Genomic DNA, 23,867 nt, shown 5'->3' with positions numbered 1-23,867 from the left:
CTGGCCAGGTTGGAAATGCAGCTGCAGCAGCTCCCAGCCCCATCCCAGAGGCCTGTCTGCAGGGGCAGGGCTGGGGCCTATGTGCCCAGCTGCACAGCAATCCCATTCCTGGGCCACTGGCAGACCGGTCTCTATTGGGTGTTTACTGTCTCTCTGTCTAACTGCCCTATCCCATGTGATGGGACAGCTGCCATCCTGGGGAGGAGGAATGGCAGGGTCACGGGTGGGCACTTTTCAAACTGATCCCGCCAGTTCTGCCCACACCCATCCAGGTGACCTTGAGCCCCTTGCCTGTTCGCTGGTCCTTCCCAGCCTTCTTCTCGTGAAGCCACGGCTGCTTTGTTCCCTCTCAAAGAGTCCCCTGGTGCTCTGCGGGAGGGGCACCCGCTGCTCTCAGCGACTGGCATTGGGAGGCCAGTCCAGGTGCTTGGAATGGGGCAAGTCCCCACACTCCCTGCGCCATCCCAGCGTGGCCTCATCCCTGACCGGGTGCCCCAAAGGCTGCTGCGCAGACCTAGGATTCCCCTGGGTGGTTGCAGAGTCACCCTGCTTCTTCCGCACAGCCTCCGGTGCCTCGCTGCCCCTGGCTCCCTTTCTGCCCCCATCAGGCCTCCAGATCACCCCTGGGGTGGGGAGTACAGCAGGGGCAGGAATCCAGGGAGCTGCTCTCTCCCGTCAGGGACAGCTGGTAGCACTGGGGTGTACTGGTCACTAGGGGCAGCCTTGCCCTCCCAGCCGGAGCATGGCGCATTGGCAGACGGGGTGGGGGATGAAGTGACTGACCCTGCATGGCACTGTCTGAGGGCCGCGGCTGGGCTGGGGCACTGCAGCGAGGCGAACGGTGACTCTCCAAATGTTCCATCTGCCTGGGAGCTGGAGCCTGTCCCCGTGGCCATGCGGGCAGTGCTCGGAGCCCGGGCTCCTTCTGGGTGGGGCAGTCCCTGCGCCCGATGAGGAGGGCCAAGCAGCCGGTACCTGGCCCGTTCTGCCCTGTCTGGGCCCCTGCACGCTGCCGTCACTGCAGGCCTGCACATCCCAGAGCGAGCTTCATGCACAAGGGTTGACAGCAGCAGCATTTACTCCCCTCATCACCTTGGCCCAGGGCTCTGGGAGGAGCCAGGTGCCAGCAGGGAGCCCTGCTCTCAGATCAGAACAGAGTGGGACATGGGGTGACACAGGCTGGGCCCAGCCTGGAGAGCCTCCATCCCCTGTGGCAGACTGGGCTCTGACTGCTGGGCGGCAGAGCTGTTGAGGGCCCTCTGGAAATGCTCACTGGGTCCTTCCCCCCTCACCTGCCCGAGGCTCATTCTGAGGCCATGTTGGGCCCCTGCTGTCAGCTAAGCAGAGGCTCCCCCAGAGGGACACAGCACAGGGCGTTCCTGGGAGCTGCAGAGACCTGGCCAGACCCCAGTGTCGCATCCCAGAGGACTTCTGTTCACTGCGCGGAGTGGACAGTGGGCGAGAGGAGGAAGGAAGGAGCCAGCAGAGAGGGCCTGGGGGCTTTGTTCCCCAACTGTCTGGGCAGGAAAGGGAACTGCAGAGGCAGGCTCATCTCCCTCCTGCACACGTGCTGCTGCCTTGCTGGGCAGGAGGGAGGCCTGGTGCCCACCCAGAGCCCTGGGAGCGACTCCTGGTCAAGGGTTGCCCGAGCCCAGACACTAGGGGAGAGTAGTGAGAGCCTGGTGAGGCTGGGAGCATTAGGGAACAAAGTCAGGGAGTCACGGCCCACCCTACACACCAACCCCAGCAAGAACAAGCTACCGCCTGGCCCCACAAAGGGAGCGACGTGGGGTCCAACCCGGGGGGAGCTGACTGTGGGTGCACCCCACCTCACCGGGTGGATGCAGGCAGATAAGCGGCCCAGCTGGGGCAGGACCCCTGTGGGTGCTTTCCAGGCTCTGTGACACTCCTGCCTGGAGCCACCACCCACACGTTCGAGGGCCTGTGGCAAACTGGGGCCAGGCTGCGCGCCGGAATGGGACTGACTCTCGGTCTGGATCTGAGAGCGAACGCTGCTGCGGAGGGGCTCCCCTCCCCCTTGGCTCCGGGTGCCACCCAGACTGGCAACAGCCCAGGCGGACAGGAGGGGCCCACTAAGCCACACGTCCCATGCTCAGCCTGGAGGAGGCACTGACATTTAAACCCGCAGCATTTTCAGGGCACAGGCCACCCAGCAAGTAGGCCAGGGAGAGCAGCAGGGCTGGCAAGAGAGAAAAGGCCCGGTGTGGGCTACCGGCCACGGCTCCCCAGACTGCAGAGCCAGGTACAGTGGAGCTACCCAACAGGCTGGGCGCACGCACGCACGCACGCACACACACACACACACACACACACACACCCACCCCTTAGCAAACGAGATGTGCCCAGACGCAGGCGTGGCCGGGTCCTGCACAAACACAGACCTGCCCACAAGTAACCTGCGCAGGCCTCTGCCGGCACCGATTCTCTCCCAGCCCTGCTCTCTGCACTGCTCCAAGGGAACCTGGCCCCACCCCGACCCCGGAGTCTGCCTGGCTCCAGCCCTGATGGGAGGGGAGCCAGCTCCCCTAGCACTTCCCCAGCGCTGCTTTGTTTGAGGTACCCAGGCCGAGGCCATCAGGGAGCCCCTGCACGACGAGGTCCTTGGCAGCTCGCGGGGCAGGTCGCTGGACTCAGTGTCATTATCCAAGAGAGGGAATCGCGGGGCCCACATGTCACCCAGCAACGTGCCATGGGCCAAGAGGTCTGTAAGCCACCAGCTGGCCCCGGAGGAGCCTATGACCAGCCCCGAGTCCCTGCTCAGTGCCACGAAATTGAAGGGGAGACTGAATCCAGTTCCAGCCAACTCCCGGGGGGACTGTGGCCCCGGGCACCAAGGGGGGCACTGCCCAGCTGGCAGGGGGGGAAGGGCTGGGGGTTGTCTCTAATTCCCATATGTCTGCAGCAGCCAAGGCAAGAAACCGAACGGCGAAAGGAAGCGCCGGGGCTCGGGAAGGGAAGGTCTTTAATCTCCAGCTGGTTAACCAGGGAGCCTGTTTGCAAAGGGGATCAGAAAAAACAGTAAAAGAGGCACGCAGCCTCTGGTGTCACATGGCGAGGGAGCCTGCCCCTGGCATCAGAGCCCCATAAACAGGGCAGGGGAAACCCGCTGCCCTGGCATGACGTCCTGTCCCGAAACACAAGGCTTTGTCAGCAATGCAAGGCGAGGGGCCCCCTTCATGCACCCATGACGCCAGCCCTGGCATAGCAACCTCTGCTTGCTGGTGGGGCCTAGAAGGCAAAGCAACCGTGTGAGGGGAGGGGGTTTCTCTGGAGGATGTGACCCCTCTCCGCATGGAACTGGAGCCACTCTGTAAGTCAGTCCCCCCGGGCTTCCCCCGCCCGCTGCTCAGTGCAGATCAGGACGACACAGGAGGGCGAACTCTCCATGGCGCTGGGGCTGCTGGAGGGGGTTTGCACTTGTTAAGCTGCGGTGAGCTGCGAGTGGGACCCCGGTAGGGGGATACGTAGGGGTGAGATCCAGAGCAGAATCGCCCACGAGGCTCTCTCCTCCTGCTGGCGTCGGTGAGGTCTAGAGGCCTGGGATTGGAAGCCCAGCGCTGTAACCTCATTTGAGCGGGTACAGCGTGGTACAAACCCTGGGCGTTCAGCCAGAGATGGAGGATGCTCCAGGGACTTGGAGGGGGCCGCTCTGGGCTGGTTCTCCAAGCGTCTCCGAACTGTGGGGCCTGGCAGTAGGGCCTGCGCGATGGGGCCTCTGCCGGCTCCTGCTTGTGGCCAGGTTGGAAGCGGCGGGAGCGGAGCGGTGGTTCCAGTCCCAGCCGGAAGCGAGCGCTGCAGAGGTGGGGTGGAGCACTCGGGCCTCCCAGCCTCTCCAGCGCTGGAGCTCAGCCAGCAGGCGAAGGCCCGGGGCTGGCTCCCGTGGGGCAAGGTCAGGTCGGGTCAGAGGTTCGAGCCAGGTCTGGTTCTCTAACACGTTGGCGATGCCTCTGGCACCCCCGGAGCCCTTCGGCGCTCAGGACTGCATCTTGCCGTCCTTGCTCCTCCACACCACCAGGGTGACCAGGAAAGGGATGAGGCAGATGGGGGTGACGATGAGGGCCAGCAGCACGTCCTCTGGTGGGTCGAGGAAGACGGGGTAGTCTTGGGTGCAGTTCTTGAAGTAAGTGCGGTGGCCCTGGACGATGCGCTCCTCGGCGATGCTGTTGGGGTAGCCGTAATTCTGTTTTTCGGCGAAGGTCTCCAGGCAGTTGCGGAGGTCGCTGTATGGCCTGGGGGGGGAGAGGGGACAAGCTGGGGAGTTTCCTACGGGACTGATGCATTATCTGGTGCTGTAAACTGGCTGTGGACCAGCAAGAACCGCAGCTGAGGAGCTGGGTTGGCTCACTGTGCCAGGACGGTCCCTTTCCGCAGGGCTGGCTGCTTTGCCCTGCCCCCAGCATACAACCGCCTCGTTCCCAACTCCCCGCTACCCTGCACCTCACACAGCCACGGGCCCCAGGCAACGTGGGGAGGACGCTGCTACGTGCTCCGGTGGCTCTTTGCAGCCGCTTTGCACGGGTGGAAATGGGGAACGCAGGGAACTGAGCCCATCAGTTGTCATGTGTGAGACTCCCTGACTGGCCTGTTGGGTCGTACTGCCAGGGGCTGGCTGGGCAGGGTGGGTGGAGCCTGGCTCCTCTCACCCACTGAGCTGCATAAAGGAGGCAGCCTCATTAGCCCTCTTGTACAGATGGGGAAACCGAGGCACGGGAAGGGCCATGGCTTGCCCAAGATCATGCAGCAGAGCTGGGAATTAACCCAGGACCTGAGTCCCGGTGTGGTTCCTTGCCCACTAGAACCACACCCCACCCCAGCCCTGCCCACAGGGCACGCACAAAGCCAGGCACACGCCTTCAAGCTGTGCCGTGGGAGCGCGCGGGGGGCTGGAGAGGAGCTAGGGCGCAGGGAACACGCAAGTGCCGCATGTTTCAGCCACACCCGGCTCTCCACAGGCCATGCTGACGCCAGACCTGCGCCGAGCAAAGCAGCAGGTGGGTTGGGTTCCTCAGCGGGCCAGGCCGAGGACCAGCAGGCCCCTGGGGAGCAGGGTACAGTTGACAGCTCTGGGCTTTGCCGGGGCTGGGCTTGTTGGGAGGCAGACACAGCCGAAGTGCTGCCCGCCTTGGAAACCAGCTACAAGGACACCCACCCTGTGTTTCAGCTTTGCCTGCCAGGTGGAATCCCCCTCCCTCTCTTCTTCCTCGTCCCCATCCCAATGTCCCCTCCCCGTCTCCCTCCCATCCTGACCTTCTCCATCCCCATCCCGACCCCCCTTTCCTCGCCCCCTCCCTCTCCTCTTCCTCGTCCCCATCCCAACGTCCCCTCCCCGTCTCCCTCCCATCCTGACCCTCTCCATCCCCATCCCGACCCCCCTTTCCTCGCCCCCTCCCTCTCCTCTTTCTCATCCCCATCCCAACGTCCCCTCTCCATCCCCCTCCCATCCCGACCCCCCTTTCCTCGTCCCCCCTCCTCTTCCTCGTCCCCATCCCAACTTCCCCTGCCCGTCCCCTTCCATCCTGACCCTCTCCATCCCGACCCCCACTTCCTCGCCCCCTCCCTCTCCTCTTCCTCATCCCCATCCCAACGTTCCCTCCCATCCCGACCCCCCCTTCCTCGCCCCCTCCTTCTCCTCTTCCTCATCCCCATCCCAACGTCCCCTCCCCATCTCCCTCCCATCCTGACCCTCTCCATCCCCATCCCGACCCACCTTTCCTTGCCCCCTCCCTCTCCTCTTCCTCATCCCCATCCCAACGTCCCCTCTCCGTCCCCCTCCCATCCTGACCCCCCCTTCCTCGCCCCCTCCCTGTGATGCTAGGTGCTCCACACGGCTCTGGAAATCAGTGTCCATTAACACACCCGAGTGCTCGGCGAACTCACAGGTCCAAGCGGCCAGCGGGTCACAGGTGCCAGGCAGGAGGCAGGGCAGCTGGCCCCAGCCTGGGGAAAGAGGCTCCAGCACCTTGGACCCTCGGGCTGCTCGGGTGGGGCTGCTGGGGATTTCGGTCTTTTCAAACCAGCTGGGCCTGTTCCCCAAACACCTCATGCCCCTTTGGTGGCCACACGGCTGGAGACTAACAGTTCCACTCAGCGCCGGCGCATCGGAAATCGGGAACAAAACCAGCCTTTTCCTTTCATTCAACGTTCCCTGCAGAAAACAATCCCCAGCCCCAGCCGGGTGTCGGGCTCAGTGGGGCCCGGTACAGCCAGTGGGACGCACACCCCTGCCACCCCACATGGCATCACCCAGAGGCAGGTTCTCTGCTGGGTTCCCAGCCTCTTGGGTCTGAGAGCCCTGTGTGCTTTGCTCCCCGCGCCTCTGCTGGGCTGCTCGGGGCTCTCTGCAGCTCACAGGCTGGTGCATGGTGGAAAGGGCTCTGCTGGGAACCAACAAGCAAACGCCACCGTGCGGCTTCATGCTCGGGGCTGGCCAATCCCCCGGCCCCGGCGGTACCTGCTGATGACTCTCCATTCACACAGCCGCGCCCTGGTCACGTTCATCATCCAGTGACTGAAATTGGCCCAGCAAATGAAGGCTGTCAGATTGTACAACTCATCTGGAAAGAAGAAAACCAAAGCTCTTGGCAGCTGGCTCGGGCCTGGGAGCCCAGTGCTACCCGGTGGGCAGAGCGCCCACCCCTTGGGACAGGCAGCGACCGGGACAAAGCTGGCAAGGCTGGTCTCTGACTGATTCAAGCAGCTCCCCCCTGCCCAAGCCTGGAGTCCCCTTCTCAGTTACCCCTCCCCATTGCTCGCACACCAACTCCCAGCAGGGGTGTCTCTAGGGGCCCCCTCTGTGATGCTGGCAGGCCAGGTGCCAGCTCATGCCAAGGTCCCCATGTCTCAACTGACCACTGACAAATACACAGCGGGGCTCAGGCTGGCTCCCCTGGGGGTTCGTGGGGTTCAAGCAGGCAGTAGAGCTATAAGAATGGGGGTTTGTGTTTATTGGATGCTTGTGAGCGGCTCTTGGCACTATCTCACGTATGTCTGTAAGGGAATAGCTGAGCTGCCATATGGAGAGCCTCTCTGACCGTGTAAATCCCCAGCCAGGAGAGGGACTTTCACTAGTGCCACGTGCTGATCTGTAGCACGGGTGTTACATTCTGCCTGGCAGGGCAGGTCCAGCGACACCCGACGCACTATTGTGGGATGTTAAAGAGGGCAGAAGACTTGGTGGCTCTGCTCTTGACCCCCCACGGAGATGAGTCGTGCAAGTGGATTCCTCCCATCAGCTGAGTTTGCAGCTCAGAGCACAGGGGAAGAGGGGAATAAAGACCCCTGACAAGAAGGAACTGGGTCTCCATGCTGCTTCGACTCTGGGGGCAAATTTTCTAGGCAGAAGCACGGGCTTCCCCAGCTGCTTAGCCTGGATTAGTCCTAAAGAACTGTGACGAACTGGGCCTGTTTCTCACGGTGGTCTGTGAATGCTGACAGGGGAGTGTTCTGGGATAGTCTGCATTGCAGGATGGGATCTGCCCGAGGGCGCATACCTGAGTGTGTAACATGAGAACCCAGGAAGGGGTTGAAGGGGAGGCGACTCCTTAGCCCGGGAAACTGAACAAAGGCTGTGGGAGGGGTCGCTGAAGGCAGAGTGCTGGAAGCAGGCAGGGAGAGAGGGCTGGGGGGCAGAGATGGCTCTGACCTCCCAAGGGGGGCTGGGCTGGGATGCCCGGGGACCCCAAGATGGACCTAACTGAGGGGGTCCCTGTTGTCGGTGCCTGCAAGACCTGTCTTGCACTGTATTCCTGTCATCCAAATAAACCTTCTGCTTTACTGGCTGGCTGAGAGTCATGGTGAATCGCAGGAAGCCGGGGGTGCAGGGCCCTGAGTCCCCCAATACTCCGTGACAAGAACATACAGAGCTTGCTTATTATAGAAGCTTCTAGTACCCTTTGAAACATAAGCTTGTGCATGTGTGTTTACCTGCTGTAACCTTGTGAATAACTCTCGTGTTTCCTTTTTCCTAGTTATAAGAACTACGTCATGTAGTTCATTATCGGATTGGCTACAAGCATTGTCTTTGGTGTGAGATCTGAGGTGGTAAGTGAACTGAATATTGCTGTGATTCTTGGTGCAAGGGACCGTCTCTCACACAGGCAGGTGCCCCTGGGTGGCCAGACAAGGGGTACCCCAGGGGACTGGCTGTGACTCCCCGTTAAGGTTGTTATGGTACCGGAGGAGCTCACACTGGATAATAGGCTGGTGAGATCTAAGCACGGAGCTCAGCCAATCCGGCGCAGTAACAGGCTGCCCTGAGGCTGGTGCTCGTGCTCCGGAGTCACTGCAGGCAGCTTGAGGCTCTCCATCCGACAGGGCTGAGGGTGGGCCCTGGCACAGGGCGGTGCAGTATGGACCTTGCCCAGTGGCAAAGCCCCAGCCTGAGGGACTGGCTGGATGGCACTAGGCGGTGGGCTGGGGAGGGGGCCTGTGAGGGCTGGAGGGATTCAGCAGCACTTATGTGCCCAGGACCCTGGCATTCTCAGGGCATGTTACTGTGCCCATCCCCGCTGCCTCCAGGTGCCACGTGCAAGTCCCCGGTCCTGCCCTGGTAGCGTCTCCTCCCTGGGAGCTCTCAGGCCTGCAGGGCGCGGGGTGGGGCAGGACACACAAGCCATTGAGTCGACACGGGTCAGTGGTTCCCAGCGCTGATGGAGCCTGGAGACGCCCGGGGCGATGGCCCAGCTGCGCCGCCCGTTCGTTGACAACGGGAGACGGGTGCCGGGCAGAGACTTGCTAGCCAGCGCCAGGGGAGGAATCCCTGGAGTCCCGGCTTGGTCCCAGCACGGCGAGCTCCGTCTCACTGCTCCGCCCGCGGCCGGGCACTCCTGGCACTTACCCGCGGTCATGTTGAGGAGCAGATCCTCAGACTCAGTCACTGTCCAGTTCTGGCGCTCAGCCAGAGACTCGTTGGCTCCCGGCGTGGCGGTGCCTGCGGGATGGAGCCCGCTCCCGAGAGCCTCTGCAGGAGGGGGGAACCTCAGTGAGACACAGCCCACGGGTTTGCTGCTGCCCAGCCAGGTGCCCTGCCCCAACTGGCGGCTCGCGGGGGGCAGCGACATCCCTGGGTCCCGTCCCTGGGTCCCTTTAACCAGGAATCCGGACGGGGCGCAAGGGGGTTTTCCATTCTAGAGGAGACACCAGAGAAGGGGCAGCGCTGGGGTGATCTGTGTGGGCTAGAAGCAGGTCTGAGCCCAGCCCACCCCGGCTCCCACTCCTCCCACCTCTGGCGGCTCCATCGCTCAGCCCAACCCCCCCTGGGGCCCCCCAGGGCTTCCTGGCTCGGTGTGTCTCACTAGGAGCCAGCCAGGGCGGCAAGGCCACAGGGCTAGAAGGAACAGCCCTGTCAGAGCGCTGGCCTGAGCACCCGCTACACGCCCACAGCCCAGCCAGGCAGCTGCAGCAGGGGTGGGCGTGGGAGCAGAAAGGGGAAGCGAAGGGGGTGCGGGCTGGAGCCACCGGCAGGGCGGAGAAGCTCCAGTCCCATACGGCGCCTCCCATGAGCGCCTCTCCTCTTTGCACATGGGTTAGCCCAGCTCCCCAGGCAGGGATCACCCCACCCCACTGCAGAGGGCTCAGGGGCCCTGCCCCTCTGCTCTCTGCCCTGGCTGCCAGCTCCCCACGCACTGCCCCATCAGTGCCTCCCCTGGGACCCCTGGGGCCAGCGGGGAGCTGGTCTCAGTGGCCTGTGCAGTCCATGGCTTCTCCGTGGAGGCTGCCCATGGTGCCAGCTGCCATGGCGTGGGGTGGAGGAGCCTCCCCCTTGGTCCGGGTGTGGGGAGTGGGGCGGGGGCTGCTGCCCCTGCAGTTCCAGCTTGGATGATGTATAGACGGCCCCAGTGACCAGTTTGGTAGCGGCTTCCAGAGGGCTGGCTGTGGCTGGGGGTCTCTGAGTCCCTGAGGTTTTGGGGGACGGGGGGCTCCACTGAGGGTGCTAAGGGCCTGGGGCCCCGAACAAGAGACTTCACTCCGTAGGCCGACCTGCTCGGCTCCCCCTTGGGCCCCCCTCAATTTCCCAGCTGCTCCCCCTCCCCCCACCCCTTCCTGACTGGGACAGGGACTACGGGGCTGAGTCTGTGTCCTTGGGCAGGGCAGTAAATACCTCGACTCAGAGGGGCTCTGTGAGCCTGTGGCACCCAGTGCTGATGACTCCCGGACCGACTGGGGCCAGGCTGGGAGTGTGGTGACCCCCGGGGAGAACCTGGAGTCACCCCAGCTCGTCCCCAGGGCAAGATGAGAGTCTGGCCAGGGGTTCACAGACTGCAAGAGGAGGGGCTGTGGCATGGCAGGGCTGGGGACTGGTCGAGGGCTCAGTGGGGCTGGAGGTTGGTCTGGGATTTGCTGGAGCTGGTCCATGGCTCAGTGGGGCTGGTCCGTGGGGCTGGACTGGGGCTCAGCAGAGCTAAGGGTCTGAGCTGGGGCTCAGTGGGGCTGGGGGCTGGTCTGTGGGACTGGGGGCTGGGCTGGGGCTCAGTGGGGCTGGGGAGCTGGTCCATGGGACAATGGGGCTGGGATCTGGTCTGTGGGACTGGGCTGGGGCTCAGTGGGGTTGGGGGGCTGGTCCGGGGCTAATCTGGGGCTCAGTGGGGCTGGTCCGGGGCTAATCTGGGGCTCAGTGGGGCTGGTCCATGGGACAATGGGGCTGGGGACTGGTCTGTGGCTCAGTGGGGCTGGTCCGGGGCTCAGTGGGGCTGGTCCGGGGCTAGTCTGGGTCTGGTCCATGGGACAATGAGGCTGGGGACTGGGGGCTGGTCTGTGGCTCAGTGGGGCTGGGGGGCTGGTCCATGGGGCAATGGGGCTGGCCTGGGGCTCAGTGGGGCTGGTCCATGGGGCTGGGGGGCTGGTCCAGGGCTCAGTGGGGCTGGGGGGCTGGTCCAGGGCTCAGCGGGGCTGGGGGGCTGGTCTGTGGGGCTGGGACTGGCCTCTTGCTGTCTCTCCATCTGTTCCTGCAGTTGCAGGATCTCACAGCAAGCGGCTCTTGCTCCCGTCAGCATGTCGGGGTAGGAGCAAACCCAGCCCAGCCACAGCGCTGGGCTCTGGGGCGAGGCAGCTGGCCGGCGAGAGGCCTGTCGCACTTGTCTCTAGCACCTCTCGGGCCAGGCCCCGGGCAGCCGTTTCATGCAGCCCCTTTGGCTCATCCGTCCTGGGGCCTTTCCCGCTTTGACTGGGAATCTCTGCCAGTCTGAGCTTCATTAAGGTCCGTGTGTGTTTGTGCCACTAATTAGCAGGGAAGAACCAAAGGCCTTGAGCCAAGAGAACCGTCCGGTGGTGACGCGCCGCTGCCAGGTGCCAGCGCTGACCAGACCCAGGGGTGCGGAATAGCGAGGGGCGTCCCAGCCGGTCCCAGGGAGCTGCATCTCTTCGCAGACACGCGCCTGCCCCTCCAAGAGCAGGGTCCCGGGCACTGTCACGTGCATTGTAACAGCGCTGCACAAAACCCAGCTACCAATCTCCCAGCCCCTCCTGGGCCCCAACCTCCATCACACCCCCAGGGACACTGAGGCACAGAAAGGGCAGGGACCTGCCTGAGGATACAGGAGCAGCCAGGGCCAGAGCTGGGAATGGAGCCCTGGGCTCCCAGCACGGGAGGGAGGGGTCCCTAAGGCCTTATCCTCCGCACAGGCTGCAGACCCCTCCCTTCAAGCCCCCCCTTTCACACAGTCCAGGGCGGAGGGGTCACTCTGAGCCCAATAGCCCATTCCTGCCCCAGGACCTCGTGTGCATTAGGGAGCTAGACCTTGGGGGCTGGGTTAGTGCTAGCTATGGGCCCCTTTGGACCCCCCCCCCAGCACACAGAGCACCCTGGGGCTCCAGAGGGGTCTGGCTTGCAGAAGTTGGAGCCAAGTCTTGCTTTGCCAAGTGGCCCAAAGCTGCAGCCTCCCCACCCCCAAACTCCTGGAGCCGGAGTGGACCCAGCCTGCCTGCAGCACTTACCCCAGAGCAGCAACAGCAGGAGCCCGGGGCAGAGCCTGCCAGAGCCGGTCTGTCTGCAAAGTGCCATCCTGCAAAGCCTGCCTGCTAATGGCCGGGACAGCTATTTCAACGGAAATAACAGGAAGCAACTCCTTTCCTCTGACAGGGCTGGTAGTGACTACAGGAGACGTGTGAAAAATGAGATTACTCAGTGCTGCCTTAAACCAGACCTCCCCGTGGGACGCCCGTCAGAACAGTCCGCCTGCCGGGCCCGGCTCTGCTAGGTGCGTGCTCCGCCAGCTGGGCATGGCTCCTCGGGGGCACCGAGCCTTCGCCAGCCCCGGGCGGCTCCCCGCGTCACCCCTCGCAGCTGGGGCCGGTGGGAGAGGCTCCGCTCCCTCCACCGCCCAGCAGCGTTTACGAAGCCCACTGTTTGTTTACTTGTATATCCCTTTAATCCCGTCTGGGCTGGGTTGTGAAATCCATTGGCTCCAAGGAGCGAACACAGAACGTGCACTAGCCCAGGACGGGCACTGCCATTAGCAAGCTGTGGGGCCGCGGGCACGGCCTGGCTAATGTGCCAAGCCCTTCCAAACACCACTTGCCCACTCCCCATCAGCCTGGGGAGGAGCCAGTCCCTCCACTGCCCTGCGGAAAGGGGCGAGATGGGGCAGCACTGGGACACCTGCCCCGGGTGCCAGGAGGCCTCACAGCACCACTGGGGCCTCCAAGGGAAGTTACCAAAGTGGGGGTGGGGTACTAACAGCTGCTTAGTGAAGACAAATGTGCTGTGTCAGTGCCCCTCAATCCCGACCCGCAGCCCCCCTGCTAGCCCAGCCCTGGGCTCCCCACAGCTCTGCCAGTGTCCCTCACTCCCAACCTGCAGCCCCCCTGCTAGCCCAGCCCTGGGCACCCCCAAGCAGAAGTGAACACTTGAGAATGACACCACACGGTGCGGTAGGTCTGTGATGCACTCCTGCAGGGATCAGGCTGAGACCAGACAAACTCATGTCACTTGTGGCCTGAGACAGCATTTGATTCCAGCATTTCCCCTTTAAAAGTCAGTCTCTGGAACTCCCATACTGTGTGTAAATCACAGGGCAAAAGGCTCGCGGTTAGGAAGATCCTATCACTCTGTGCATTAGGCTTTCATTGGAAATGTCCTTGAGTCACTGGCCAATTAGTGCTGGGCTGCACCATCGGAGCTGGTTCCAGGAAGCTCCCAGCCGTTCACTGGAAAGCAGCCACATCTGGAACGGATAACGCCCCAGCGCATGGGGTGGATTCGGGGTTAGAGCCCCTGGATCCCGTTCTTTGTTGTCTGGAGCCAAGGCTGGAGTTCGGCGGATAGCTTCCCTGCCAAGGAAACACCCACTGATGTCAGCTGGAGTGCTGGAGTTTAGACAGGGCCATGCTGTCACTTGCTCATGTGATTCTCCCCCGGAGCTCACCCCCTCTCCCACACATTCTGCCAGCCAAAGCCTGTTCTCCTGGCTCCTGCCCCGGGGGATTCAAGTCCGGGCAGGGCATGCGGACGGCTGCAGCAGGGCCTGGAGGCTGCTGAGGAGAAGCCGGCTTGTGGGAATGGGGCAGAGCCTGCGATCGCTGCCCCACTGGACTTGGGACCTGCTCCAGGTGTGTCCGCACCGGCTGAGTGCTCTGGACAGGCCAAGGCTGCAGGGGTCTGGGTTCAGCACCTGTAATCACCCCTGGGCCTGGAAAGCAACCAACATGCCCACTGTCCCTCCGCCCCTCCCCCCGCAGGGCCCTGCGTACTCCCCCTCCCCAGCCCAGCCGCCCCCTGGGCCCGGCAGCATTGCTTGCCCCTCTTACAGCGAGGGGAGGGGCTCAGGGAGTCCAGGGCAGAGCTGGGAACAGAACTCCCAGCCCCCCTACTCTAACCACTAGTCCCCATTCCCCTCCCCGATCCAGGGATAGAACCCAGGAGTCCTGGCTCCCAGCATCCCCCCCCCCAATCACTAGACCCCACTCCCCTCCCCGATCCAGGGATAGAACCCAGGAGTCCTGGCTCCCAGCACCTCCCCCCCAAACACTAGACCCCACTCCCCTCCCTGATCCAGGGATAGAACCCAGGAGTCCTGGCTCCCAGCACCCCCCCCCCCCCCAAACACTAGACACTCTCTCTCCCTTTCCAGTTGATGCCCAGGACTGTGCGAGAAGAAGCCCTTTGTCTGCTGAGCACAGATGGTGCCGCGGGGAGGGGCCGGTCTGGCTTTGGCTCAGCCTCCCTGGCCTTGCGGAGCGTGAGAGCAACCAGGAGAGGGGTCAGGCAGGCAGGCACGGCGGCCATGGCTAGGACGGGCCCCAGAGGTGGCTGGCTGGGCTGGGAGCTGGCAGGCACGGTGCAGTTGGTGAAATACTCCATGTGGATCTGCAGGAAGAAGGAGTCAAGAGCAGGGCTGGGCCAGGGGCAGGAGAGCGCCTCGGCCATCAGCACGGTGCAGTTGGAGAGGTCGCTGTAGATCCTGGGGAGGGAGAGGAGGGGACGTGAGGCTGAGCCTGGCCGGGCTCAGCAGCACCCAGCGCGGTGGCCCAAACAAGCCCCAAGCCGGGCACTGACTGTGCATCCGGTAACAGCAGCGGCAGGGCACCGTTCACCCGCAGGGTCCTCGTGCGCCGCAAACCGCATGCACTGAGCACCCTGCAATGCAGCCACTGCTGGGAGCTGAGCAGCCACCAGCCCGCAGCCTGTGCCGCACCCCGCCGATGGTGCGCCGCACCCCCTCCCCCGCACGCGGGACACCAATGGTGCACCGCACACCCCCCTGCACGCAGGACGCCACAGGCAGCCGATGGTGTGCCACACCCCCTCCCCCGCACGCGGGACGCCACAGGCAGCCGATGGTGCACCGCACCCCCACACACACGCGGGACACCACAGGCAGCCGATGGTGTGCTGCACACCCCCCCGCACGCGGGAGGCAACACGCACCAGAGGCACTGCACAATGCGCCCTGCTCTCAGCATGCTGACAACTGCGCGCAGGGAAACAGGACACACAGCAGCGCTGACTTGTTTGAAAATCCCCTTCCCCCACGGGATCGTTACCAAGCCGGGGTGCTCGGGGTCCCAGAGCCCGTCTAAGAGCAAACCCCAGCGAGGCGATGCTCTCCCCTGGCGCCTGCCCGTGCCCCGGCACTACATGCACTCTGCTCCCAGCCCCAGAGCGCCTCGGAAGCGCGGATCTGTCGGGGGCGGACGGGCGTCCAGACCTGCCGATCTGCTCCCACTGACACCGGCTCCACTCTGGCGTGGCCATGACTGTGGCGTGGAAGGTGGTCCAGCAGTACAGGGTGATCCACTCCAGGTAGGTGTCCCTGCAGTGGGCTGACCCGCCCTCCTCGGCAAAGGGGCCTAGGGAGAGAGATCTGCCTGTTAGTCACCCCGGAGGAGCCGGGGCAGAGCTCTGGGCAGGGCGGAGGCCCCGGCACTGCCATGCCAGCCTAGCCTGCTCTACCCCGTTTCCTGGCAAGGAACATAGCCTGGGGGAATGAAGGACCCCAACCCGCAGCTCCGTCCACTAGTTCTGCCCCCTGCAGCACAACTCCCGTCCCCTCCCATAGCCCAGCGGAGTCCAGAGCGTGCCCCTCGCCTCGGCCTGGCAGCATCAGAACCAGCCCCTGGCTCCCCGGAGAGGCTGTTCTGAGAGCCCCAGCTAAGCCACGAGATCCCAGAGGCCTGGCCAGATACTCAGCTCCCACAGTCCGGGCTGGGCTGGGCAGGATGGATCCAGGAAAGTGCCTTTGTCCCTTGCCTCCTAGCAGGGTCGGGGCCCGGAGAACAAGTCTCAGTGTTAGCAGGCTGCTGGCACGGGGCTGTGACAGTAGCTCGTGGGTCGGGGGCCTGCCCCCAGGCTGAGCCAGAGCCCGTTAGCTCCAGGCACCATCGGCTGCTGTCTAGCGGCAGCGGGTGTCTCTGTGGTGCACGGTGCCCCCATGCAGAGCCCCCCAGTCCTGTTGGGGGGAACGACACCTGGGCATGATGGGTGCAGGGGGGGCATCACTCACCTTCCTCCTCCAAATACAGGTAATGATCTGCAAGAGCAAAGGGGAAGGATTAGAGCAGGGAGGGGGCGAGCCAGCGGGGCCTGGCCAGGGTGAATCTGTCCAGCCCCTGTCTCAGCTGTGTGGGCACCATCAGCAGCGCTGGGCACCGTCTCCCTCCACCCCACCCAGGCTGCTCTACCCGCTAGCCAAGACCTTGGGGAATCCCCCAGGAAAGCACCCCAGGAGCAGGGGGTCCCCACGGAGCTGGGTGCCCTCAGCACTGGGTGGGAGCTCTGGGGAAACAGGTTACTGCTGGGGGAAGACCCCCAGGTGCCTGCACTTCAGCATCCCTGACAGCGCCCACCTCAGGGGCAGGAGGGGGGGCACCAGGAGGGTGGGAGGGGAGGTGCTATTTGTGACACAGGGTGAAGGAGGGAGCTCAGGATCAGCCCCCCAGAATTGTTCCTGGGGTCCCGCCTTGGGAGGTGAATACAGGGGACTCTTACTTTCATCCTCGAGGTCTCCGTAGGTCAGCTCCCCGCGCCCTGCAGCAGGAGACGAGAGTGGTCACAGCAGAGCTGGCCTTGGGCCCCCACAGGCCATGCCACACCCAGCCCTGTCGCTTGCCCAAGCGGAGGGGAGGACCCGGCTTAGAGGGAGATGCCGAAGGGGACGGACTGGGGCTTCCCCTGGGCCCTGGGGAGACCCCCCGTGGGGAGCAGGGCCCATGTGATCAGGCGATGCACCCCCCACGGCTGTAGCCGGGCTGTCTGCGGGGGCCGGGCTCCAACATCGGGGGCGCTGCCACCGATGGGCTGGTTCTGGAGCAGACAGATTGATTTTCCGGGCGGAGGAAGGTGTGCAGCAAATATCACCTCGAACTCGGCTCCGAGGCCTGGGAGTGGGGCAGAGCCGGGGTGCGGGTCTAGCAGGGCGGAGATGGAGGCAGAGGATGGAAATGCCCAGGGACTGACCGTGTCACAGGAGGAGCTGGCGTGTCCCTCCCTGGCACACGCCCACTCATACCCCTGGGGGCCAGTCCCATCCACCCCCAAGGACTTTGGATGCACTGAGCCCAGCCCCAGCCCACCAGGACCCCCAGTGGCTCTCGGTGCATTGGCACGGGACGGGCTTTCTCAGCACTGCAAGAGAGGCTCTGGCTGGGAGCATGAAATGCTGATCGGCCCCCGGGGCCGCCGACTGGCCGCAAATCACCTCAGAGCTGCTTGGCACCCGCTCTGCTCAGGGCTCCTGGGGTGGGGAGGGGTCCCCAACAGGACAGCCCGGCAGAAAGGAACCCAAACCCACGGGAGACGCGAGAGCCAGGAGCGCCCTGCTGGGGGCGGGGGGCGGGGGAGATGGGCTGTATCCCCTCCCAAACGGTAACAAGCCCTCAGGACAGGCGTCAGCCCGACGCAGCCGACCCCCGCCCAGCCCTTCGGGGCCCTAGGGACGGGACACAAGGAGAGCGCTCGTGCCCTCTGCTCGGACCTCCCAGCTGGGCGCTGAGGGCATCAGAGGAGCCGGGCGGGGGCTGCGTGTGCGGGAGGCAGCGATGGGCCGAGGGACGCACCCTGACGTTGCCTCGTCTGACTCCATGGTCTGTGCACACGGCCGGGTGCTGCATGAACCCCTGGGCCTGCACCAGGGACCCCACTGGGCACCCGTCCCCCCGGAGCAGCAGGGAGGGCTGGCGACCAGCCAGGGTGCTGGGATGGGGACCGGCTCCCCGAGGAGCTGGGCTCTTCATGCTGGCAATGCCAGGCAGCTGGACCATCCCCAGGGGGCCAGCCGGGTCACAAAGCAGCAGCACCTGCCCTGGGCGAGGGAGACGAGACAAATGCAGCAGCTGGAGCCGGGGTGGTTTGCCAGGTCGGCCTCCCTCTGCCCGGGCAGCATGTCAGGCCTGGAGCCAGGCTCGGCATCCAACCCGCTGGGATCAGACCGCAGGGGCCCAACAGGAGCTGCCAGGCCTGGCCCCACAAGCAGGACCCTTACCCCACTGCAGGAGCGGGATTATCAGCCAGTAACAGAGGTGCCGGGGCTGGACAGGCATTCTCCCCACCTGCGGGGTCAGGGCGCAGAGTTCCCCAGGAGAGGGGCAGCAGGGTCCTTCCCCAGATATCCCCCAGCCACTTATCGCCCCATCTAGCACCTGGGCTATTGGCGGCCGCCCAGCCAATGGGAGGGAAGAGGGCAGGGAAAACATGCACTCTCCCAGGGGCTGGATCTTCCAGCCTCCAAAGTCATCAGATAAGAGGTCAAGTGAGATCTCCAGGCTGCGGGTAACTGTACAGGGAGGGAGGGAGCCAGTTCCTCTGCTTGGGATGGGGCAGGGGTCTGGGGGGTTGGCAAGGGAGCGCTCCAGGCTCCGGGACTGGGGGACAGGCTGATGGCTGACTGGTGCCAGGCACTTCTGCTCACCCGCTCCAATGTCTTCCTAGCTTTGCCTCTTCTTTGCTGGATGCATTTTGTTAGGAAAACAGCCCAAGCCCCTGGAGAGCTGGGGCACTGGCTGAGGGGAACAGAGCAGCCACACAGAGCAAAGAAACCCACCCACGGAAAATCTCCCGGTACCAAATCTGTCTCCCACGGGAATAGGGTGACCAGATGTCCCGATTTTGGGGTCTTTTTCTTAGATAGGCTCCTATTACCCCCCATCCCCATCCCGATTTTTCACACTTGCTGGCTGGTCACCCTACGCGGGAAGACACAGAGCTGGGCTGGTCCTACTGGGATTTCAGCTGGTCGTTACACAATGTTTTGGGACCGGGTTCTTGCACCTGGGGCGGGGATGGGGAGTTGTCTAGCCCCATTTGCACTCTCTCTAGTCGAGGGCCCTGCCCCTGAAATGCCCTCGGAGAGCCGCAGTGTGATGTGCTCCGGCAGTGCCCCCAACATGCCCCTTACATCAGGGCTGTGAGCAGGGGCGTGCAGAGTCCAGGAGCTGTGAGTGGGGGAGCCATTTCTCCCCACTTTAATGCCCCAGGACTCTGCCAGAGCAGCATAGGAGGGCCGGAGGGTAGGTGAGACTCGGGCTCCAGGTTGTTCAAACTGATGCTTGGACCCCTCTGCCCCCCTCCCCCAGCTACACACGTGATATAGGGGTGCTTAATACTGCGGTGATGTGCGGCACCAGAACCTAACGGGGCTGGGCCAGGATTCTCTCCAGCTCCTGGGAACAGGCATCACGGTAAGTCAGGGATCGGGCAGGAGGGGAGTTCGCTCTCCGTTAGCTGCAGCCCGCAATGCCTTACAGCTATGCCCTGAAACTGCTGACTGGGCAGGTGCATGCGCCACCGAGCGGGGAGAGGGCCAGCTCAGAGGCAGGATTCCAGCCATGTCAGCAGCTGGGAGCGCCTCCCCTTCCCTGTGGGAGAAATCCCGGGCAGCGCAAACAAAAGCAAGCAGCTCCAGCAGGTAAACCTGAGACCATCAGCAGGGCCCTGATTCACTCCAGAGAGGAAGGAAAAGTCCAAACAAAACATACGAAGAAGGGTGATGACAATTCAGTACAGGGACAAGAGGGGGGCAAGTGAGGAAACAAACCCAGGGGGCCAGGCCCTTGGCTGGAGTGAAGCAGCTCAAGGCCACCCACATCACCAGAGGAACACGGCCACTCACAGCAGATGAGGATCCGGCCTAGGAGAAGGGAGTAGTCTCACTCATAGAATCTCAGGGTTGGAAGGGAGGACCTCAGGAGGTATCTAGTCCAACCCCCTGCTCAAAGCAGGGCCAATCCCCAACTAAATCCCCAAATGGCCCCCTCAAGGATTGAACTCACAACCCTGGGTTTAGCAGGCCAATGCTCAAACCACTGAGCTATCCCTCCCCTCTGGCTCAGACTGTGGTGGCAGGGTGAGGAAGGAACGGTCTGAGTGAAACATCAGGGAAAGTTTCTACCAGGGCAACTTGAGAGGGAAGTGACTCCCCGCCCCCAGGGAAGGCAGGCAGTGCTGGGGCGGGGGGGGGGGGGGGGCGGTGATGGCTGCTGGGGCGGGCGTTTCACCGCTGGGAGCGGGTTAAGGGAGGAGTGCAGCAGGATCTAGTGTTTGGGGCAGGAGAGGGGGAGCAGGGCTCAAGTTCCGTTCCCAGCTCTGCCAGGGAATCATGTTGTCATCTTGGGGAAACTGAGGCCTCTCCACCAGCCCCACAGCGCTGAGGTGGGGTTCACTACTGAATGGTGGCTGAATGTGAGGAGATCCTGGGGGGAAGGTGGGGTACAGGTGCAAAGCTGTACTCTATCAAAGTGAAGGACACCAAGGAATCCACTTCCCTGGGCTCCACAGAGCCCCTCTGCCGGTGCCTTGGCTTCCTCTCGGGTGTGGGGTCAGACCAAAGGTCCCCCTAGCCCAGTGTCCTGTCTGCCAACCGTGGCCAATGCCAGGCGCCCCAGAGGGAATGAACAGAACAGGGAATCATCCAGTGACCCATCCCCTGTCGCCCATTCCCAGCTTCTGGCAAACAGAGGCTAGGGACACCATCCCTGCACCTCCTGGCTCATAGCCATCGATGGACCTGTCCTCCAGGAACTTCTCTAGCTCTTGTCTGCATCCCAAGCCAGGCTCTTATCCGAGCCAGTTTGCTGTGATTGGAATCTCAGCCCGGCATGATTGTGACCTTCAGCCCAGCTCAGCAGCAGGGCAGGAGCGGCTCCACGAGATCAGAGGCTTTCCCAGGGAGGCCGGGACCGTGTTCCCTGCTCGGAGCCGCACACACAGAGCGCTTCCTGCGCTGGTGCCACTTGCGGGACCGAAGAGGAGGCATGGGGCCGTTCTTGCAAAGGTTGGTTAAGCCAAGCCCCAGACCAGCCTCCCAGTCAGCTCATGACAAAAGCCATAGCCAGCCGGTGCAGCCAGCCTGTCCCAGCCCCACAGCCGTTCATTGCTCCCGCCGCTCTGAGCCGCCGTCCCACACTGGTCAGGGATCGCAGAGCCCCATTCTTATCTTTGAGGTTCTAACCAGCCGTGCCCCAAGCCCCCGGAGGCCCTGCAAACACAATGATCTCTCCATTTCCCTCCAGCACCCCACTCGTCCACTCTCTGATCACTTGCACCGAGAACCTGTCCACACTTGGGAATTTACGAACGGAGCTATTCTGGAATAAGGGTGTCCACCCGAGTGCTCAGTCCAGAAGAGCTGTTGTGGTACATTTCCAAGCACAACCAACCCCTGAGATACCGGGGGGGGGGGGGGGGGGGACATTGGGACTCCCTGCCCTGCACAAGAGGGTTTGTCTCAGCCCAGGGTAGCACAAACAGCTCCTCTCACACCATGGAATTCCCCAAAGGCTCCACGTGCAGGTTGGATCCTGTCCAGAGGCCCCTGGCACCACCACCAAAGCCAGGGCCACCCTTGCAGGCTGTTGCAGCACCGATGATTTTGGAATACAGGGGTGGCCTCTGGCTGGGCGTCACAATCCCTTTGTTTCCCTTTCAGCAGCTGTGTTTAGCTGCTTGCTCGGGCAGTGCCCGCTGCTTAATCTTGAGTCCGTTCTCATTTAGATCTCTGCTGCTGGCAGAATACGGAGCTAGGATCTGATTTCTATGCTCTCTCACAGGAGGAACAGATGTGCAGATGGGATGACAAGTCACTAGGCACCAGCCAGGCTGGGGGCCTCAGGAACAGCTCGAACCTGTAGGATTGTTTGGTTTATGGGAGGGTCGTGTGTGTGGCTCCAACCCCCTGCCCCTGCATGCGGCAGGTCTGCAATCTTACCCCTGTCCCCACTGAAGTCAAAGGCAGAAGCTCCCATTGACTTCGGTGCAGACTGGGGAGCCGCGAGGGCAGCACAGCACGGCGCCATGGCAGCATTAATAGCGGTGTGCCTAGTTCTCGCTCTCCGAGGCAGCGCGAACGTGCTAAGGGGCACAAACGTTCCCCCTGCTCAGCCATATCAAACTGGTCATAAGAAAAACAGGGCTTTGAAGCCAATAAAGATAAAGCAAACTATAAACAACAGGAGATTTTTGTTGGAGATACCGGAGCATAAATAATTCCTGTTTCCCTGGGAGAGCAACATGAGCTGATGCTAATCAGCGTTTGTTCTGCTGCGAAGGCAGCCCCAGCCCACCGGGCTGGAAACCCAACCCCAAAGCAAACGGAGTGTAGTGTTTCTGCAAGGAAAGGGGGGGGATTATTACTCTGAGGGGGGCCAGGTTCCTCCAGGATGAAATCATCCTGTCTGCTTGCTCAGCGCTGCCCGCTCAGGTTTCCCAGTAGGACTCTCTTCATGGCAGATTACAAAACTTGAGACAGTTCCTGACTTCCCTTTGCGGGATCCAGGTGAGAAGGGCAGTTCTCGCTACCCAGCAACGGAATGGCTGACACCCTGCCCTAGTGCCCGGTTCTCTCACCTCCTAATTCAGGGGGAAATTCACCCCTGAGCCGTGCCAGTACAAGGCCTTGGTACCCCCCGCCCCTCATCCCTTAAGTCCTGCTGCAGCCCTATGGGTTAGGTTTGGGGAAAGCTTAGCACGTATCAGGTGCATGTCGAGTGCTGAACATGGGCCACTGGGCTCTTGAAATACACAGAGCAGTGCAGCACAGGCTGGGAGTGATACTCAGTGCAAGATCCAGCTCCTGCCGGGCAGAGGCTGAAGTTAACAAGGAGCAGGATGAGGAGTATGGAGAGGAGGCGTCGGCCTATTCCCAATAGCTGCGCTGTGACTCTGGCCTGACATGTGAAGGGTGGGGGTGGGGGTGAGCGGATTTGATGTGCGATTCCTTTTCCTGGCGTAATTACTGTGTGTGTCGGATGCTCCCGATACCCCATCCCCAGGCACGAGGGCAACGTGCAGGATAGGAACAAAACCTATCAGGAAAAGAATCCCTGACACAGCAGCCCGGCCAACCCTTCCGCTCCTCCCACACAAGCCAAAGGAAACAGATGGGCCCTTGACCATGCCCGAAAGATCAACAAACTCGGCTCTGTCAGCCCCCTGGAGGAAGTGCACTCCAGAGCCAAGCCTGGCAACCACCAGACCAACCTGCATCCAGCCCCCAGATGCTTGAGTCTGGGGGCTGTTCGCTCCTGGCTGATCCGTCTCCTAGTCAGAGGAGTCTCTCAGCTAGCCAGCACACAAGCCACATCGGGCTTTGTTGAGGAAAGGCAGCCCCTGGAAGCCAAGAGGAAGTAGGGTGACCAGACACCAAGTGTGACAAATTGGGGGTAGTAGGAGCCTATATAAGAAAAAGACCCAAAAACCGGGACTGTGCCTATAAAATCGGGACATCTGGTCACCCTAAGAGGAAGCCAGGAACAAGTTGGTGCAATGTGCCCTCTAATGCTACCAACCAGAAGGGCAGCACACATGAGAAAAACGAGATGAGCTCTGTCCTCCATAGGGGCCAGAGCGAACTCTAACAAAGGTGCATGTTGTCACTGGAGTCAATCCAAGCATTTGGTGTTACCATAACATCATGAGATTGTCTGTCTCTCACACAGCCAGCAACCAGGAAAGGCTTTAAATCCCCTCTTTGTCTCAACAAGAGCTTGCTTTACAGGAATTAAAAACAAGAGCAGAAAAACTTTGCGAGTTCTTCACCTGTGAATCTTCCAGGCAGGTAGTTGTCAGGCCCATAGAAACTGCCCCGCAGATTGGAAATAATTGACCGAAGTCACCCAAACCAGGGTTTCTAAAATCTAAACTATATTTCCTATGGCTCCCATTAGTTCCAAAAAGCCTGTCCTCTGCATGGCTTGAGGTTGGACATACCCTGTTACATCCCCAATGACTAGCTTCAAAGCATGCTAGAGCTGAAAGTCAAGCCCTGGAAAAAATAATACGCGATCATGTCATTAAAGGCTGTAACAGGAATTACAATGCACATGGGGCCGAGGTACGATTGCACAAGCAATCTTGAATTCTGGCATTTCCCAACGGGTGAGGGCTTGGCTTTGCCAGCGTAACATTCTGCTAACGTACT

The 23,867-nt window shown here is 62.3% G+C and overlaps 2 protein-coding genes across 2 annotated transcripts; both read right to left on the bottom strand.

Moving 5' to 3' along the window:
• Window positions 1-2,966: 2,966 nt before the first annotated feature.
• On the bottom strand, window positions 2,967-12,132 carry RAMP2 (receptor activity modifying protein 2). Its single transcript, XM_054014535.1, has 4 exons — window positions 11,953-12,132; window positions 8,858-8,980; window positions 6,473-6,575; window positions 2,967-4,250 (listed from the first exon to the last, which is right to left on the bottom strand). Exons 1-4 carry the CDS (start codon window positions 12,017-12,019, stop codon window positions 3,995-3,997), a joined length of 549 nt encoding a protein of 182 aa, XP_053870510.1. The 5' UTR covers window positions 12,020-12,132; the 3' UTR covers window positions 2,967-3,994.
• Window positions 12,133-14,062: 1,930 nt separating this feature from the next.
• Window positions 14,063-18,014, bottom strand: LOC128829352 (receptor activity-modifying protein 1-like). Its single transcript, XM_054014735.1, has 5 exons — window positions 17,937-18,014; window positions 16,445-16,483; window positions 15,960-15,986; window positions 15,165-15,306; window positions 14,063-14,417 (listed from the first exon to the last, which is right to left on the bottom strand). Exons 1-5 carry the CDS (start codon window positions 17,992-17,994, stop codon window positions 14,063-14,065), a joined length of 621 nt encoding a protein of 206 aa, XP_053870710.1. The 5' UTR covers window positions 17,995-18,014.
• Window positions 18,015-23,867: the final 5,853 nt, after the last annotated feature.

This window comes from Malaclemys terrapin, chromosome 25, assembly GCF_027887155.1.
Source record: "Malaclemys terrapin pileata isolate rMalTer1 chromosome 25, rMalTer1.hap1, whole genome shotgun sequence".
NCBI lineage: Eukaryota > Metazoa > Chordata > Testudines > Emydidae > Malaclemys > Malaclemys terrapin.
The sequence above is the reverse complement of the archived record's forward strand: the minus strand, read 5'-3'. Positions and strand labels throughout refer to the sequence as shown.